Genomic DNA, 16,616 nt, shown 5'->3' on the forward strand with positions numbered 1-16,616 from the left:
TTAAATTTTTACTTTGTGCCAAGTGTTGTGCTAAGTCCTGGGAATACAAATCCTAGCACAAAGATAGTTCCTTCCTTTAGGAAGCTTACATATTAGTAGAAAACAACACATTTAAAGTGAAGCTGGAAAGGGGAAATGGGGTGGTAGGTGGCAGGTTCATGTGCCAAGTAGTGATCTTATAGGAGTGGGGGGAATGACTGTTCTACTTCTCTACCCAGCTGCATTGAAACTAATTTCATGAGGTAGCTAGAGCAGGTATATAGATAAATTGAGTCTAGTCCTTGGGAGCCCTGGCTGCCTCTTGTTTTTCCTTTTCTGAGTATAGGTCATCAATTAGCTTAGGATAGATGTATACAGTCATGAAAGTGTCAGGAACCCCAAACCATTCCTTTCTTTTCTTACTACTAGGAGACACCTTGTTTACCAGAGCTAAGACTCAGCAGGACAACTGTTTCTTGAGCTTGGAATAACAGTCCCTTTCATTCATTCTCTGGATGAACTCTGCTGCAGCTAAATCACAGAAAATTACAGAATTGGCCCAAACCAGCCCCAGATGGTAACCGATCTCAGACAAGTATCTGAAGGAATCGTATACTAGTCATGAAGCCCTGCTAGGCAAAGGACTAAAAGACAAATTAGGCAAACTTGTCTCATTGTTGCTGTTATCTCATGGCTGTGATTACATATCACTGCTTGATTCTTTGTGGAGCCACACATATGTATCAAGGCTTAGTCTCAATGCCTTGGGTCTCTAGATCCTAAAGTAGACCCTGGCACATGTATCTAAATCTCCCTCTTCTAATGTAATTCTAAGAAAGATTTTTGCTTATAACTTGTCAGGGTTTTTTTTTTTTTTTTTGGGGGGGGGTATTCCAATTTTTTTTAGAGCTAACAATTTAGTATACAACCTTTGTGAGCTTTTGGTCATTTATTTTTTAGAGTTCACAGAAATCTTGAGTTCAATTGCTCTTCACTTAGAGCTTACTGATGGTAGGAGGTGTTTCTACATTAGAGAAGATACTACTAACATAGGAGGGATCAAGTCTTGTCTTGTCTTTTCAGAAGATATAGACCCAGAAGGAATTGTTTGGATACTGTCCAGAGCTAAGGTGAAATATAATAATATCTATATAACAGTCCTGCAAATTGTTCCATTTTCTGATGTTTAAGTCTCAATCTACTGTGAACTTTATTTATTACTTTCTGCTTAAGTTTCTGTCAGTGGGAGAACCTTTTGTTCTTTTATGTGAAGAATATAAATCATGTGTTTTGTAATTGATTCATATTAAATACTGATTAACTTTCTATAGATCTCTTTGGGGACACTGATTATGAGCCAAACTTAGGCTGTAAGTTTTTTTCCTATAGTTGGAGGGGTAGTGCAAAAGTCAAAGGTGAACAGGTTCCCTTCAGAACAAAACTCAGTCTGGACAGTGTGTTTGGATCCTTCTTTAGTAAAGAGGGAAAATATCTCCTTGAACTCAGGTGCCAATAATTTTAGATGTGCATGTTCATTTTCTCCATATTTGAATGTAAGTTCCTTGAGGGCTGGGAGTTGTATTTTTTCCTTGTAGTGCTTGTATGTGCTTATACAGAACACAATGTTTGTCATGTAGCAGTCACACAATAAATACTTGTTGATTAATTGCTTGACTGCTACTTCAATCCTGCAAGTGACTGTCAGTCAGTTGTCAAGTCAACTTGTTAGGGTTTGCAAGATGTTGGGGTAACAGACATGGGTTTTGATATCATCTCTGAAAGAATTCAGGCTTCAAATGTTTCCAAATCAAGCAAGGGTATTGATTTGGGCATTTATACTTTTGGGGTAAGAGGTGATGCATCCTTCAGGTCTGAGGTAGGCAACCCAGCAGGTGAGAAGAGAGAGAAGTAAGAAGAAAAAAAGAAGAAAAAAAAAAACAGGAGAATTGGGTGGAGCAAGAAAATTGGATGATTTCAGAGGAGAATTTGGACATACTCAAAAAAGTCCAAGTGAATGGATTAAGACATGCATGGAAAAGGTAAAAGGGCCCTTTTGCTTTAATGAAATCCATGAGAAAAAGAAAATGACAGTATTATTGGGACTGGGGCAGTAGCTAAGATGGCACCAGAGGCATTTATTAATCAACTATTCTGTACCAGTAACTGTACTAAGTCCTGGGAATCCAAAGAAAGGCAGCCCCCACCAAAAAAAGCCCCAAAACAATACAGGAAAAAGATGCCTCAAAAGTCCAGCTCTCTATGACAGAGCTTGTTCTCTCAGCCTTGCTGAACAATTGATCCAAAGCTCTTTCTATTATCTACTTAGTCTACCAACTTATCTATCTATTAGTCTGTCTGTATATCTAGCCTCACTTCCTTTCCATCCTTAGGCTACCTATTACCTATCTACTCATCCATCCAATCACCCATCCATCCATCCATCCCTCCTCACTCTTTTTTTTTTTATTAACGCTTTTTATTTTCAAAACATATGCATAGATAATTTTCAACATTCACCTTTGCAAAGCCTTGCGCTCCAAATTTTTTTTCCTTCACTTCCCTCTACCTTTTCTCCTAGATGGCAAGCAATCTAATATGTTAATCATGTGCAATTTTTTATACATATTTCCACAATGATCATGGTGCACAACAAAAATCAGATCAAGAAGGAAAAAAAATCAGAAAGAAAACAAAATGCAAGTAAACAACAACAATAAAAAAGGTTGTGATCCAAACTCAGTTCCCCCAGTCATCTCTCTGGATGCAGATGACTCCAAGACCAACTTATCTACCCTATTATAGTCTGTCTGTATATCTATCCTCACTTCCTTTTCATCCTTAGGCTACCTATTACCTACCTATCTATCCATCCAATCATCCATCCATCTTGAATCACCTTGCTGTTGAAAGGAGCCCTCAGAATTGACCATCTTAAAATCTTCTTGTTGCTGTGTACAATGTTCTCTTGATTCTACTCACTTCACTTAGTATCAGTTCATGTAAGTCTCTCCAGACCTCTCTGAAATCATCCTGCTGGTTGTTTTCTTTTCTTTTTTTTTTTTTTTTGCTGAGGCAGTTGGGGTTAAGTGCCTTGCCCCGGGTCACATAGCTAGAAACTATTAAGTGTTTGAGGCTGGATTTGAACTCAGCTCCTCCTAATTTCAGGGCCAGCACTCTATCCACTGCACCATCTAGCTGCCCCTGCTGATTGTTTCTTATGAAACAATAATATTCTATAACATTCATATCCCATAACCTATTCAGCCATTCTCCAACTGATGGGCATCCACTCAGTTTCCAGTTTCTTGCCACTACAAAAAGGGCTGCCACAAACATTTTTGCACGTGTGAATACTTTCCCCTTTTTTCTGAATCTTTTTGGGATACAAACCTAGGAGAGACACTGCTGGATCAAAGAGTATGCACAGTTTGATAGCCCTTTGAGCATAGTTCCAAATTGCTCTCCACAATGGTTGAATCAGTTCACCAACAATGTAATTAGTGTCCTGGTTTTCCCCAATCCCCTCCAACCATTCATCATTATATTTTTCTCTTTTCTTAGACAATCCTTAAAAATCCTTTCCATCCTTAAAGAGGGAAAAGTTCCATGCTGTTCTCCAGAATTGTTGGATCAGTTCATAACTCCACCAATAATGTTCTGCCACCATAACTTTCTCTTCCCCTTACATTCTTAAAGACTATCTATCCATCCATCCATCCATCTATCCTTACTCCATTTCCATCCTTAAAGCGTCTCTGTCTCTGTCTCTCTCTCCTCCTCCCTCCCTCCTCCCTTTCTTTCCATCCTTAAAGCCTAGGGCTCCTTACTGCTCCTTATCATTTGCCCCTCCACAATTACCCTATTATCCTGTGCCAAGATGGCGCTAGCTTACTCAGGTGATGACCCAGCTCCTAGTCTCCTTCTCCCGCCTTCTTCTGGTCAGGTGACCTGGGCGGCGGGATCATGTGACTCACATAATGGCCGATCTCTAACCTCCCGGCAATAGCCGGCTTAAGCCTGCTGAGAGATGAAGACGCGCCAGATTGGGACTGGCGTCCCGGGGGCGGAGGGTCGGTCACTTCTGCTGTTGCTGCTGCGGCTGCTTTCCTCGCTGCTGCTTCTGAGCCATGCGGGAGCTTCCAGCTTACGATACTTTGACAATTACAGTCTGCGCCCAGACCCCAGTTACGTCCTGGAGGATGTCGCCGGCCTTGGTCGGGTGTTTGACGGCATCGGCGGGCTGAGCGGCGGCGGGGTAAGCGCCCCAGGGCTGCCGAGACGCTGCTGAGCTCCCTTGCTCCGGGAGCGCTCAGCTGCGGTGGGAGAGGGAGGCGGCGCAGGGCGAGGGAGCGAGCGACCTGGGAGGCGTCTGTCTTGGATGGAGAAAACATACCACCCTCAGTGCCCTTGCAACCTTGCGTTCCTTCCCCTGTGAGAGGGCATCTCCTGCTCCTCCTCTCCCCTTTCCCCCTCCGCAGCTGTTTGTGTGAGGTAATGAAGGTAGAGTCTATTGCAAACTTGAAAAACCGGTATAAATTTAAACTCAAATAAGCATTTGTCATTAGTTCCTATGCACAAGATAGACACTTTAGGAATACAAATAAAGGCAGTATAATTAGTCTCTGCCCTCTCGGACCACACACCTAAAGGGGAGAGGAGAAGACAATATTTAAACTACATTGCAACAAACTATCCACAGAATAAATTGAAATTAATCAGTGGAGGAAAGGCACTAGTGTTAAGGGAGATCTGAAAAGACATCTTGGGAATTGAAGGAAATGCGGAGATGAGAATTTCAAATATTCAGGGGATAGTCAGTGAAAATGCCTGCATTGGAGAGAACCCGATGGTACTATTTTTAAACTTTTTTTCCCCCTTTGGATCCCCAGGATATAGACCAGTGTCTGACACAAAGTAGTTAGTAAATGCCAGTTGACTGATCGACTTGACTTTTCAAGGATTGAAGCAGGACTCGAGCAGTTAATCAACCAGCATTTATTATGTTCCAGACACTATGCTATGCACTAGGGCTACTAGGGGAAAAGTACAATTCCTTGCCCTAAAGAAACTTATATTCATATGTATATACCATCAACATCTACCTGAACATTTTCCCTTTCCAATAAGAAGGGATCCAAACTCTAGCCGCACTCCTATAAGAATACTGTGGTGGGTTATTAGGTCTAGGAATGTTGCAAAGTGGTTATGGGGGGATAGGGTGGAAGGGTCAACTTATTAAAGGTTTTAAATGCCAGAAGAAGATTTTATTTGTGATCTTAGGAGGAAGGAGTTGCTTGTCTTCTGAGTAGTAATATGATCTACATGTTATGTCAGATAACAAGTTTATATAATAATGATCAGAAGATGTTCATTGCAAATAGTCATTGTTATTGGGTAGACTTGATCAGAATAATTTTAGAAATTGTACTACCTCTCTTTCTTACACAGTTCCATACAGATCAGACTACAAGAGAACTACTTCATAGAGCTAAAGTATATAATCAAGAAGTTCATCTGGAGTAACAAAAGGTCTAGGATCTGGGGAAATGATGAAAAAAAGTGGGAAGTTTTCAAAACAGTCATCAGCAAGATCTTGTAATACTGGGAAAGACAAAGGGATGTAGATCAGTAGAATAAGCAAAGAACACAGTAGCAGTGTTTTTCTGATAACCTAAAAGATCCAGTTTTTTCCCCAGTTGATAGTATTGATTTTTCCAAATACATGAAGAGATAATTCTCAACATTCATCCCCACAAAATCTTGTTTTCTAAATGTTACTTCCTCTCCCTTCCCCAAGACAGCACTCAATTTGATATAGGTTTAACAAGTGCAGTTCTTATAAATATATTTCCATATTCATCATGCTGCACAAGAAAAATCAGATCAAAAGGGAAAGATCATGAGAGAAAAAAACAAAAAGATGCAGCACCATTCTTTGATCCACATAGTTTCCATAGTTCTCTTTTTGAATGTGGCTAGCACTTTCCATCACTAATTTATTGAAATTGTCTTGACAAATTGTTAACAAGAGCTAAGTCCATCACAATTAATCATAATCTTGTTACTGTATACAATGTTCTCTTGGTTCTGCTCTCTTCACTTATTATCAGTTCATGTAAGTCTTTCTAGGCTTTTCTGAAATCAACCAGCACATTACTTAAAAGATCCAGTTATTACCTAACAATCTATATCAAGATAAGATTGAAATGGGTTCATGATTTAGACATAAGGGTTGATACTATAAGCAAATTAAGAAAACAAAGGATAGTCTGTCTCTCAGATCTGTTGAGAAGGAAGGAATGTATGACCAAAGAAGAACTAGAGAACATTATGAGGTACAAAATGTATAATTTTGATTATATTAAATTAAAAATTTTTGTACAAAAAACCTCAATACAGCCCAGATTAGAAGGGAAGCAGAAAACTGAGAAAAAATTTTATATCCAAGAATTCTGACAAAGGTTTCACTTCTAAAAAACATGGAGAATTGACTCAAATTTATAAGAATAAGAATACCAGTTGAATGGTCAAAGGATATGAACAAACAACTTTCAAAGAAAGAAATTAAAATCATTTCTAGTCATGTGAAAAAATTCCCTAAATCAGTATTGATTAGAGAAATGCAAATTCAGACAACTCTGAGGTACCACCACCCACCTCTCAGATTAGCTAAAATGACTGGAAAAGATAATGATAAATGTAGGAGAGAATGTGGGAAAACTGGGACACTAGTACATTCATTGTTGGTGGAGTTATGAACTGATCCAACAGTTCTGGAGAACAGCATGGAACTATACCTAAAGGGCTATCAAACTATGCATACCTTTTTTTTTTTTTTTTTTTATTATTATTATAGCTTTTTATTTACAAGTTATATGCATGGGTAATTTATAGCATTGACAATTGCCAAACCTTTTGTTCCAATTTTTCCCCTCCTTCCCTCCATCCCCTCCCCCAGATGGCAGGTTAACCAATACATGTTAAATATGTTAATTATAAATTAAATACAATATAAGTATACATGTCCAAACAGTTATTTTGCTGTACAAAAAGAATCAGAGTTTGAAATAGTGTACTATTAGCCCGTGAAGGAAATCAAAAATTATGCATACCTTTGGATCCAGCATTCTTACTGGGTCTATATCCCAAAGATATAAAGAAGGGGAAAGGACCCACATTTGCAAAAAAAATGTTTGTTACAGCTCTTTTTATGGTGGCAAAAAACTGGAAACTGAATGGATGTCCAGCAGTTGGGAAATGTCCTGAATAAGTTATGGTATATCAATGTTATGGAATGTTATTGTTCTATAGGAAACAATCAGCAAGATGATTTCAGAAAGGCCCGGAGAGACTTGTATGAACTGATGCTAAATGGAGTCGAACCAGAAGATCATTGTACAGGCCAACAGCAAGATTATATGATAAATCAATTCTGATGGATGTGGCTCTTTAACAGTGAGATGATTCAGGCCAATTCCAATGGTTTTGTGATGAAGAAAGCCATCTGCTCCCAGAGAGGATAATGGGAACTGAATGTGGAACACAACCTAATTTTTTACCTTTTTTGTTGTTTGTTTGCTTTTTTTTCTTTCCTTTTTGATTTGATTTTTTTGTACAGCATGATAATTGTGGAAATATGTATAGAAGAAATGCGCGTGTTTAATGTATATTAGATTATTTGCTGTGTAGGGGAGTGGGTGGGGGGAAGGGAAGGAGAAAAAATTGGAACAGAAGGTTTTGCAAGGATGAATGTTGAAAACTATCTTTGCATATATTTTAAAAATTAATAGCTTTTATTAAAAAATGTCAAAGATCTAGTTATTGATGCAAGAATTCACTATGTGTCAAAAACTATTGGGAAACCTGAAAGCAGTCTTGCAAAAATTAGGTACAGCCTTAGTCAAACTGTGTACAAGATAAGCTCCAATTTAATGTAGACAGTGACATTATAAATAAATTAAGTATAAAAGTTACTAGTTAGATTTATAATGATAATAGTAATAATAATTTATGGTGTCTATTAAAGAAGAATGGGGTTATAAATACTCAGTACACACAAGTAAAAAAAGCACACTTCCTGCTTTCAAGGAGTTTCCATTCCAAAAGGGAAAGACAAACTAGTGGTGTGCTGAAGAATACTGATGAGATGACTATGAAGATGTGTTAGTATTTATTTTACATAAGGACATAAGTTATACCTAAAAAATGAGAAGGGAGGAAGGAAGAGGGAAAGATTGGGGAGGGGAAGAAAAGGGAATAGGGGAGAGAGACAAAGAAAGGATTTACCATTAAATCTCTTGGGAACATTTCTTTTCTGAGATGCACAAAACATTTCTAATAAACCAGTAGAACTAGAATCTAATCTGTAAGCAAATTTGACAGTTGAGGAATCACTGAAAGTTAATAAAGCTCTTTCCCTAAAAAACGGTTCTGGAAGGGAATGTTTTTTAAAAGCAAATAAGAGCAGTAAAATGGAGCTGAGTAGCAGTGTGTGTGTGTGTGTGTGTGTGTGTGTGTGTGTGTGTGTATCAAAATTTAATTTTTTTAATAAATGGAACATTTCATCTTTTCTCCCTTCAACTTCTCACCTCTATTGAAAAAGAGAAAACAAAATCTTTATAATAAATATAATAATGGAAATTTATTAGAAGTTCAATTTTAGAGAGAGGCTGTTGTTATTGTTCAGTCATATCTAACTTTCTATATCCCATGTGGACTTATCTTTGCAAATATGCTGGAGAGGGCTGGCATTTCCTTCTTCAGGGCATTTTATAGATGGAGAAACTAAGGCAGATTGGTTAGGTGACTTGCCCAGGGTCACACACAAGTGTTTGAGAGTGAATTTAAATTTACTTTCTGATTCTAGGCTTGGAATTCCTACCCCGCCTTAAGCCATGATTTTGTTCTCTAGATTTTTTCAAGTCCAGAGGCTTTTCCTATATCCTTGTCTTTTCCTGCAGCCTCTTTCTTCCACTGTTGACTTGCTGACATTTCCGTTTTGAGGAAAAATATAGACAGACTATGATTCATTTTCTGATCTTGTCAACTTGCCCCATTTTAAGCACTATGTTTAACTCCTTTTAGACTTCCTTGGATTTGTTTTCTTTCCCCTTTGAAATACAAGCTTCTTATGAGCAGGTAAGTATACTTTTGCCTCTGTTTATATCCCCATTCTTCAGTAGACTATATACATATTAGCTATTATTATTATTATAGATCAGATATCTTTAATTTGTTTATGATGTCATACTTCATATCTAATTTGTATATCCATTTGGAGTTTATTTTGATCTACAAAGTAACATACTAAGCTGTACCTAATTTCTGCTGGATTGCTTTCAGGTCTTGATGTAAATTTTTGCCTCTTTGTATTATCACTCCTTTCCCACTTAAAAAAAAAAAAACAAAAAACAAAACAACTCCAAAAGCCAACAAAAAACAAGGCTACTCTGCTCCTTTGCTTCCATATGGTTAAATTTATCAAAAAAGTACATAGTTTTACAATCCATTTTTCCCTCAAGTTGTTTAAATTTTCCTTTAAACATTTGGTTCTTTGTATCGTCTATGATATCTTTCAGCAAAATGTAGTTTCCACTTTTATATCTTTGGTTAACTTTATTTTTGATTGTGATTGCTAGACTTGCCATTTTTTTTTTTGCTTCTGTTGAAACATTGAATTCTGATTTCTGATCCGTTCTGCTATCCCCTTTTGTTTTATAAGTGAATTGATCTCATTCACTTCCCATAATTATGTATTCTCTTCTTTCTTATGTTCTTACTTTTTTTTTTTCCTAGAGGAGGAATATGGTTGGTGCCAATGCTTATTTTTGCACATGTAAGTCCTTTCCCTTCTTTTATGATCTCTTTGGGATAGAGACCTGATAGAGACTTTGCTGGATCAAAAAGTATGCACAGTTTGATAGCCCTTTGGGCATAGGTCCAAATTGCTCTCTAGAATGGCTGGATCAGTTCACAACTCCACCAACAATGCATTAGTATCCCTGTTTTTCCACATCTTCAACATTTATCATTATCTTTTCTTATCATTTTAGCCAATCTGCTACATGTTTTAATTTGCATTTCTCTAATCAGCAGTGATTTAATACATTTTTTAATATGACTTTAATTTCTTCATTTGAAAATTGTTCATATCCTTTGACCATTAATTATGTATTTTTTCTAAAAATTGCCTCAATTTCCTTCTTTATCCTTTCTGGCCTTTTCAAAGAGCTGTCACATATAACAAAGAATATTTTTTTAAATGAAAAAAAGCAGAAAAGTCAGCAAAGTCAATCAAATGAAAAAAAAAATCTGAAAAATTTTGGAACATTCCACACTTGTACACCTTTTTCCTCCAGAAAGGAAAGGCTTCTCATAACTTTGGGACCAATCTTGAGCTTTGCTCTTTTGCAAATTCACTGTCAGTTGTTTTGTGGTTGTTCTTTCTGTTTACATAGCAGCTGTCTTTGTTCACATTCATTGTTTCCTTGACTCTATTTACATCATTTTTTATCAGTTCATTTAAGTTTCTATGCTTTTCAGTTTTCATTGTAATAGAATATTATTCCATTATTTTCATGTGCTGCTATTTGTTTAATCTTTCCCCAGTCAGTGGGCATGTTTTGTTTTCAGTTCTTTTTATAATACAAAAATTTCTGCTGGTATTTATGGAGACTTTGTAATAATTCAACCACCTCCTTGGGGGTATATGCTTAGTAGGAGAATCTCTTTGTCAAAGTGTGTTGATATTTTACTCATTTTGTGTAATTCCAAATCGTTTTTTCAAAATATTTGTACTAATTCATAGCTTCACCAACAGTGTATTAGTATTCTTGTCTTAAAAGCATTCCAACGTGGATTATTTTCTATTTTTTGTCATCTTTACCAATTTGCTGGGAGTGCTTAGAGTTGTTTCAGTATGGATTTCTCTTATTATTAATGCTATGGAGCATTCTTTCATGTGGTTGTTAATAATTTTCAATTCTTTTTTAAGAGAATTTTTGTTTATATTTGACCACTAGTCATGTTGAGAGCAGTATTGTATTTTAAGTTGATATACTTTTGTGAAAAAAAAAAATAGGGAATAAAATAGAGAAGTGTGACGGTGAATATTTGGAGTAAACATCACAGAAATAAGTACTGTTATTATTGATGTAGTACAGAGTAGCTGGGCAGAAAGATCTTTGGTAAACAATTCATAAGCTTAAACCCAAGCATGATATATTAAGGATGAAAGACTGCAATTAGAATTCTCTCTGTTCAAGACAGCAGCTAGTAATTTTTTTTACTCATCTTAACGGGATAAAACATCATTTAATAGGTAGAGGAACTAATCAAGGAGACTCTTATCCTAGAGATGAATCTTATCAACGTGAAGGAATTAGTTGTTGAAGGGAATCCTGGGCAGAAAGTACTACTTCATCTTAGAATTTGAGGAGAGGAGAGGAAAGTACAGGAAAACTAGTGAATGTTTGTCATATATACATCCTCTTTTTGAGGACATTTATTTCAAAAGATTCAAAGAAAAGACTTGTAAGATTCTACAAGAGATGTCAATCTACAAGGAATAAAATGAAATTTTAAATAAAGAGAAACAAACAATTCTGGAAAAGGAGGAAAAAGAGGGACTTATGTGATGAACTCATTGTGGATACACAAGTATTTCATTAATCAGTTTAAATTTTTGAAGACATAAAAAAACAAAGGAGGACAAGTTCCTGGGTTTGCTTGGGAAATAGAAAGTTTATATTTGCTGAATGTCTTCAAGTTAAGTGTAGAAATGATGAGGTGCAAATGATGAGGTTTGTGGTAGTAAAGAAGTAGGGAGGAGTGAGGAATTTGGGTGGGGAATCCCCTCTGGTCCCTGCAGCTTCAATGCGAAAGAATTCTCAAAACCCGAAATCTGTGTGGCAGAAAAGGGAATTTTATTTTCACTAAGAAGGAAGCTTTCTTAGTGGGCAAAACTCCTTATTAGGAATTTGGCAATGAGAAGTCAGCTTTGTTAGGAAGACAGACTTCTTAGTGGCAAGATCCTGTCAGAAAGACAACAAAGATGAACACTGAGAAGAGAATATCCCCAACGAGCAGAAATCCTGGTAGGTAGCTTTGCCAAGGCAGGTATGCTTTTCCCAGGGGAGAACGTGAGACCCTTCTTTTACACCCTTCTTTTATAAATTAAAGGGGACACGGTTTCAGGGTTCATCCCCAACAGAACTATCAGTTGAATCAAATCAGTTAGTGTTAAATGTAGATGGATATCTAGTATCATGTAATGAAACCCTAGCTGTGATTTATAGATGATACAATAAGCCTAGATAGGCAACTTGGAACCTAGGACTTACTCTTATTCAAGTGTTAGAGACTTGTCTTGATGTATCCCCCTTGAAATGCTTATAATTTCTTAAAAAGACATAAGAAAATATTGTGTTATATCAACAATCTTCTAGGAACTTATTCATGTGCTAGGAAAATGATTACCTTATTGGTATTTCTTTCCCTTTTTTGTTTTTTGTTATTTTGCCTGGATTAAAGCTGACTTCAATTTCTAACTGAATAATATATATATCTTTTTTGACTCTTCTTCACTCCCCCAAATTTTAATGTTAGCAATATATCACTCTATTAAACTGAATCCATTTCTACTTCTAATATATGATTAAATATGGATAAGTTGGGTATTTGGTTAGGGAGCTTTAATTGCTTTAAAATTTTTTCTATATTTAGTTTTTTTTTTCTTTGAAATCTCTTTTTTAGGCAACCTCCCGACTTCTAGTCAATTATCCTGAGCCATATCGTTCTGAAATATTGGATTATTTATTTAAGGTAATGTTAAAGGGGCATTTAATGGTTGTGTTAAGAGCTGTTTTGGAACTTTAAATTCTGCAAATGATGTGTTTTTTTTTTTTTTTTTTTTGTCCATTTGGAATTAACTGCCATAAAAATGGTTATAAATTTTAATTCTGTCTTTAAATTTTATATTGTTTTTCTTGCTTATAGAACCTGGGTGATAACTTTTCTTAAAGCATTTTGAGCATGATACAATAAAGGATATTATTGATACTGTTAATTCTTTTTCCTAGCCAAACTTTGGTGCATCTTTGCATATTCTGAAAGTGGAAATAGGAGGTGATGGACAAACAACAGGTAAGAGTTTTGAAAAAATGAGATTTTTTTCAGCAGTGCAGTTAGTGTTTAACATTAAAGTACATTCATTGTATTGGAATATAGACATCCCTACTTTTTGTCTGAGGCAGCTAAGTGGCACAATGGATAAAGTGCCAGGTCTGGAGTCGAGAAAGATCTGAGTTCAAATTTGTTCTCAGACTTTACTTATGTGACACTGGGCAAGTCATGTAATCCTATGTGCCTCAGTTTCCTCATCTGCAAAAAAATAATCTGGAGAAGGAAATCATTGCTGTTTTACTGAGAAAACTCCAGGGATCACAAAGAGTCTGATGGAACTGAAAGACAATCAAACTTTTTATCTCCATTGGGAAATCTTTATCATCTCACTTATTTTTGTTTAAAGTTTATTGCTATTTAAGAACCATAGATTGATTCCAAGTTAACTGAAATTAAAACTGAAATTAAATCATTAATGGGAAATAAGAGGCTTTAAATATGATAGATAAAAGTGTAAAATTTGAAATTTCACTGAGAAATTGAAAAAGTGACAGCTATGATAGAAAAATGCCAAAAAGGAAAGGTCAGTCACTTAAAATCACATTTCTCATAGAAACAAGTGATTTAACACTTTCAAAGAAAATAAAATTGTTGTAAAGGAATTATGCAAAATTTAGAACACCTCATGCTCTTGATATTATTGTTTTGATTAGACATGTATGCTATGTACTATTAGTTTAATATTTTTGGAATCTTGCACTTCAAATTAAAAAAAATGTTATGGATAATTTTATGCGCTAGATCCAATTATGAAAAGCTCTATGGGAAACATTCATTTTTGTTGCATGGAAATTCACTTTTATACAAAGAATACCTACTTATAATGAGTAGGTCAGTATTGGAGGCCTATAATTTTTTTTCATGAACATAATTTGTTTTTGTATTTGAGAAGAATAATAAAGGACCAAAAGACTAATTAAACTGTGACTCTCCCCAAAGGCATAAAAAGGAGGTTATATGTTTATTTTTCAGCCAAAGCTTAAACCTATAAATAGAACCAATCTAGATTGAGAACTAGAAAGAGTCTTAGAAGTCATTTAGTCTAATCCCTTCATTTTGCATATTTAGAATTGTGGCTTAAAGTTGTAAAGTGGCCTGTGCAAGATAGAGCTAAGAGGCTAGATAGCGGATAGAGCTAAGGCTAGGAACAGAACTCCTCATCTCCTCCTGGCAGAGCTTGATTTAGGGACACCAAAAATTCCTCAGATTATTATCTAGGACAGTGGTAGCCAAAGTAGTTTATCAAGTCAAGATGTAGCAGATCATTTCCTCATATAGGATAGATGAAAGCCATATGACATGCAATGAATTTAAACATTAATCCTAAAAGTGAGGAAAGAGAAAAGAGAACAATTTTAATTGTTTTAAAAACTGAAATGTTTTGCAAATGCCAAGAAATTCAAAGGTCACAGAATTCCTTTAGCTATCATAATACTATCATTTATAACAGTTGTCATTGTTAAACTGAAAAGCAATCCTTATTGTGTATATGGATATAAAGGGACTTATATGCCTACTACCCACTCTTGAGGCTGATAGTCACAAGGCTTTTCATGTTCGGATTACAAACCTAGTCAGAACTAACAGTCTCCTTCCCAAAACCGAAGTCTGCTACTTATGGGAACAAAAAGTCTACACTGAAACAGAGGATGAAAATAGGTTAGCCACTGTTTTTACTCATTTCTCCTTCACCCTCTCCCTCCGCTCATCCAGCCTGATGCTAGTCATGTGACCAAAAATCAAAATAAGTTTGGCAGCAAATAATCCTTAGTTTGCATGCATAATCCTATTTCAAAATTCATTGCTTCCTTTTTCAGTTAGTAAAGATAGGTTTATAGGAAGACAGTGTGTGGTTCAGACAATATTTAAAAAAAAAGCTGGAAAGATATCTAGAAGCAAAGGAAAGTTTATTATACGATCTCACATCTCATCTGGGAGAATCTGGCGTCCCACCCATCAAGCAGACAGTGGAAGGGAGGAGGCACCCTAGGGGGCAGGGTCAACACTTTTTATCCCTAATGCAAATATCCCCTCCCACCACTGACCCTCATCCTCATTGGCTGAGGATCTTACATTCTAAAAGCGGGAACTACCCAAGAAATTGAACTTGACCAATAAGTACATAGTTGCCCATATTTGACTGAAATAGAGAGGATAACAAGAAGGGGTCTTAAGTATGCCCTCAGAAGAATAGACTTAATGTTTAAAGTCTTTCAGGCCTACTCAGACTTTGAAATAGATGAAGCCTTACTCCATTTTCACAACTGTCTTGAAAGATCTCACCTCATCTCGTTCAAGAGCACACATAGATAACTGTGATTATAAAATAAGGCCTTTAAGGGCTGGCTGGAGCCAATTAAAAGCACCTTGTGCCTACTACTTTTTGGTACATTTTTTCCTTATATTCTTTTAGTCTTCCCCAAACAATTATAGCTTCTAAGACCATTAGGAACTCTAAATTGGGACTCATATAGGATGGAAAATTTTTTTTTTCATCCAAGCTCAAAATTGAAACTGAAAACTGAGGGAAACATTCAACACTTATGAAGAGAATGAAAATGAAATTATGGATTGTACCTCAATTAAATGAGAAAGGCTAAGAGTAACACTTTAGAGATTTCACATAGTATATATATGTATATATAGATGAAGATCAAATTAGATAAAAATTATAAAGTGCTTAGTACAGTGTCTGGAACATAGTAAACACTAAATAAATGTTAGTAGTTATTACTATTTGTCATCTTAAAAATTTTATTGATTTTTTTTGTTTGTTTTTACACTATAGACATTTACAGATTTCTCCATAATTTTTATAGATTACAGAATTAAGTATAATAGTATAGTATAGTATGCTTTCTAGACCCCCCAAATTAGTGTGCCAAAATGTACTATACTTTCTAGAGCTCCCACACTAGGTTGCCAAAATATACCATCTGGACTAGCTCTCTGGAGGCTCTTGGGACCAGCTTTGGTCTTAGTGGAAGAGTGAAGAAGGCAGAAGACCCATGAGGATGGTCAAAGATGGAGTCCCTTTATTTCAAGTCCTTGCAGCCCCTAAATACCTTAATAGCACACTGAGCAAGTGCTAACAATAAGCACTTATTGATATGTAAATTCCTCTTTACTGTAAATATCCCTGCCTTCAAGTAGAACACAGGTGGTCATGCTCTCCTTGACCCCTCAGAAAGGGTGAGAAGCACCAAAGGGAGATGGGGAGCTGAACCTCCTTGTCAGCAGGTCTGACAGGTTCTTATATCTTACCAGAGTTCCCTCACTATCTGCGGCCCTCTATAGTACAGAAACCTAATATAAAAATACAGAGTACAATATTCCTTATCTCTGTAACACCCTCTTTTCTTAAAAAAAAAAACCAACAAAGACTTATTTTTTTTCTCCTTTCTCATTTGTACCCCTACTCCACTAAAAAAAAAGGAAAAAAAATATTCTGAGGA

At 36.0% G+C, this 16,616-nt stretch overlaps 1 protein-coding gene across 2 annotated transcripts in view; it reads left to right on the forward strand.

The window, feature by feature from the left end:
* The first annotated feature begins 3,935 nt into the window (after positions 1-3,935).
* The window catches only part of GALC (galactosylceramidase), a 64,288-nt gene continuing 51,607 nt past the window's right edge, over positions 3,936-16,616 (forward strand). Inside the window, exons 1-3 of one of the 2 annotated variants that reach the window (XM_003758827.4) lie at positions 3,936-4,234; positions 12,733-12,801; positions 13,059-13,122. In XM_003758827.4, coding sequence (XP_003758875.1) covers positions 4,007-4,234; positions 12,733-12,801; positions 13,059-13,122 — 361 coding nt within the window. In that variant the 5' untranslated portion in view covers positions 3,936-4,006. Of the gene's footprint in view, positions 4,235-11,997; positions 12,075-12,732; positions 12,802-13,058; positions 13,123-16,616 lie in introns of those variants that run through there. The other variant, XM_031952407.1, reaches the window with a different exon arrangement.

This window comes from Sarcophilus harrisii, chromosome 2 (assembly GCF_902635505.1).
Source record: "Sarcophilus harrisii chromosome 2, mSarHar1.11, whole genome shotgun sequence".
Lineage (NCBI taxonomy): Eukaryota > Metazoa > Chordata > Mammalia > Dasyuromorphia > Dasyuridae > Sarcophilus > Sarcophilus harrisii.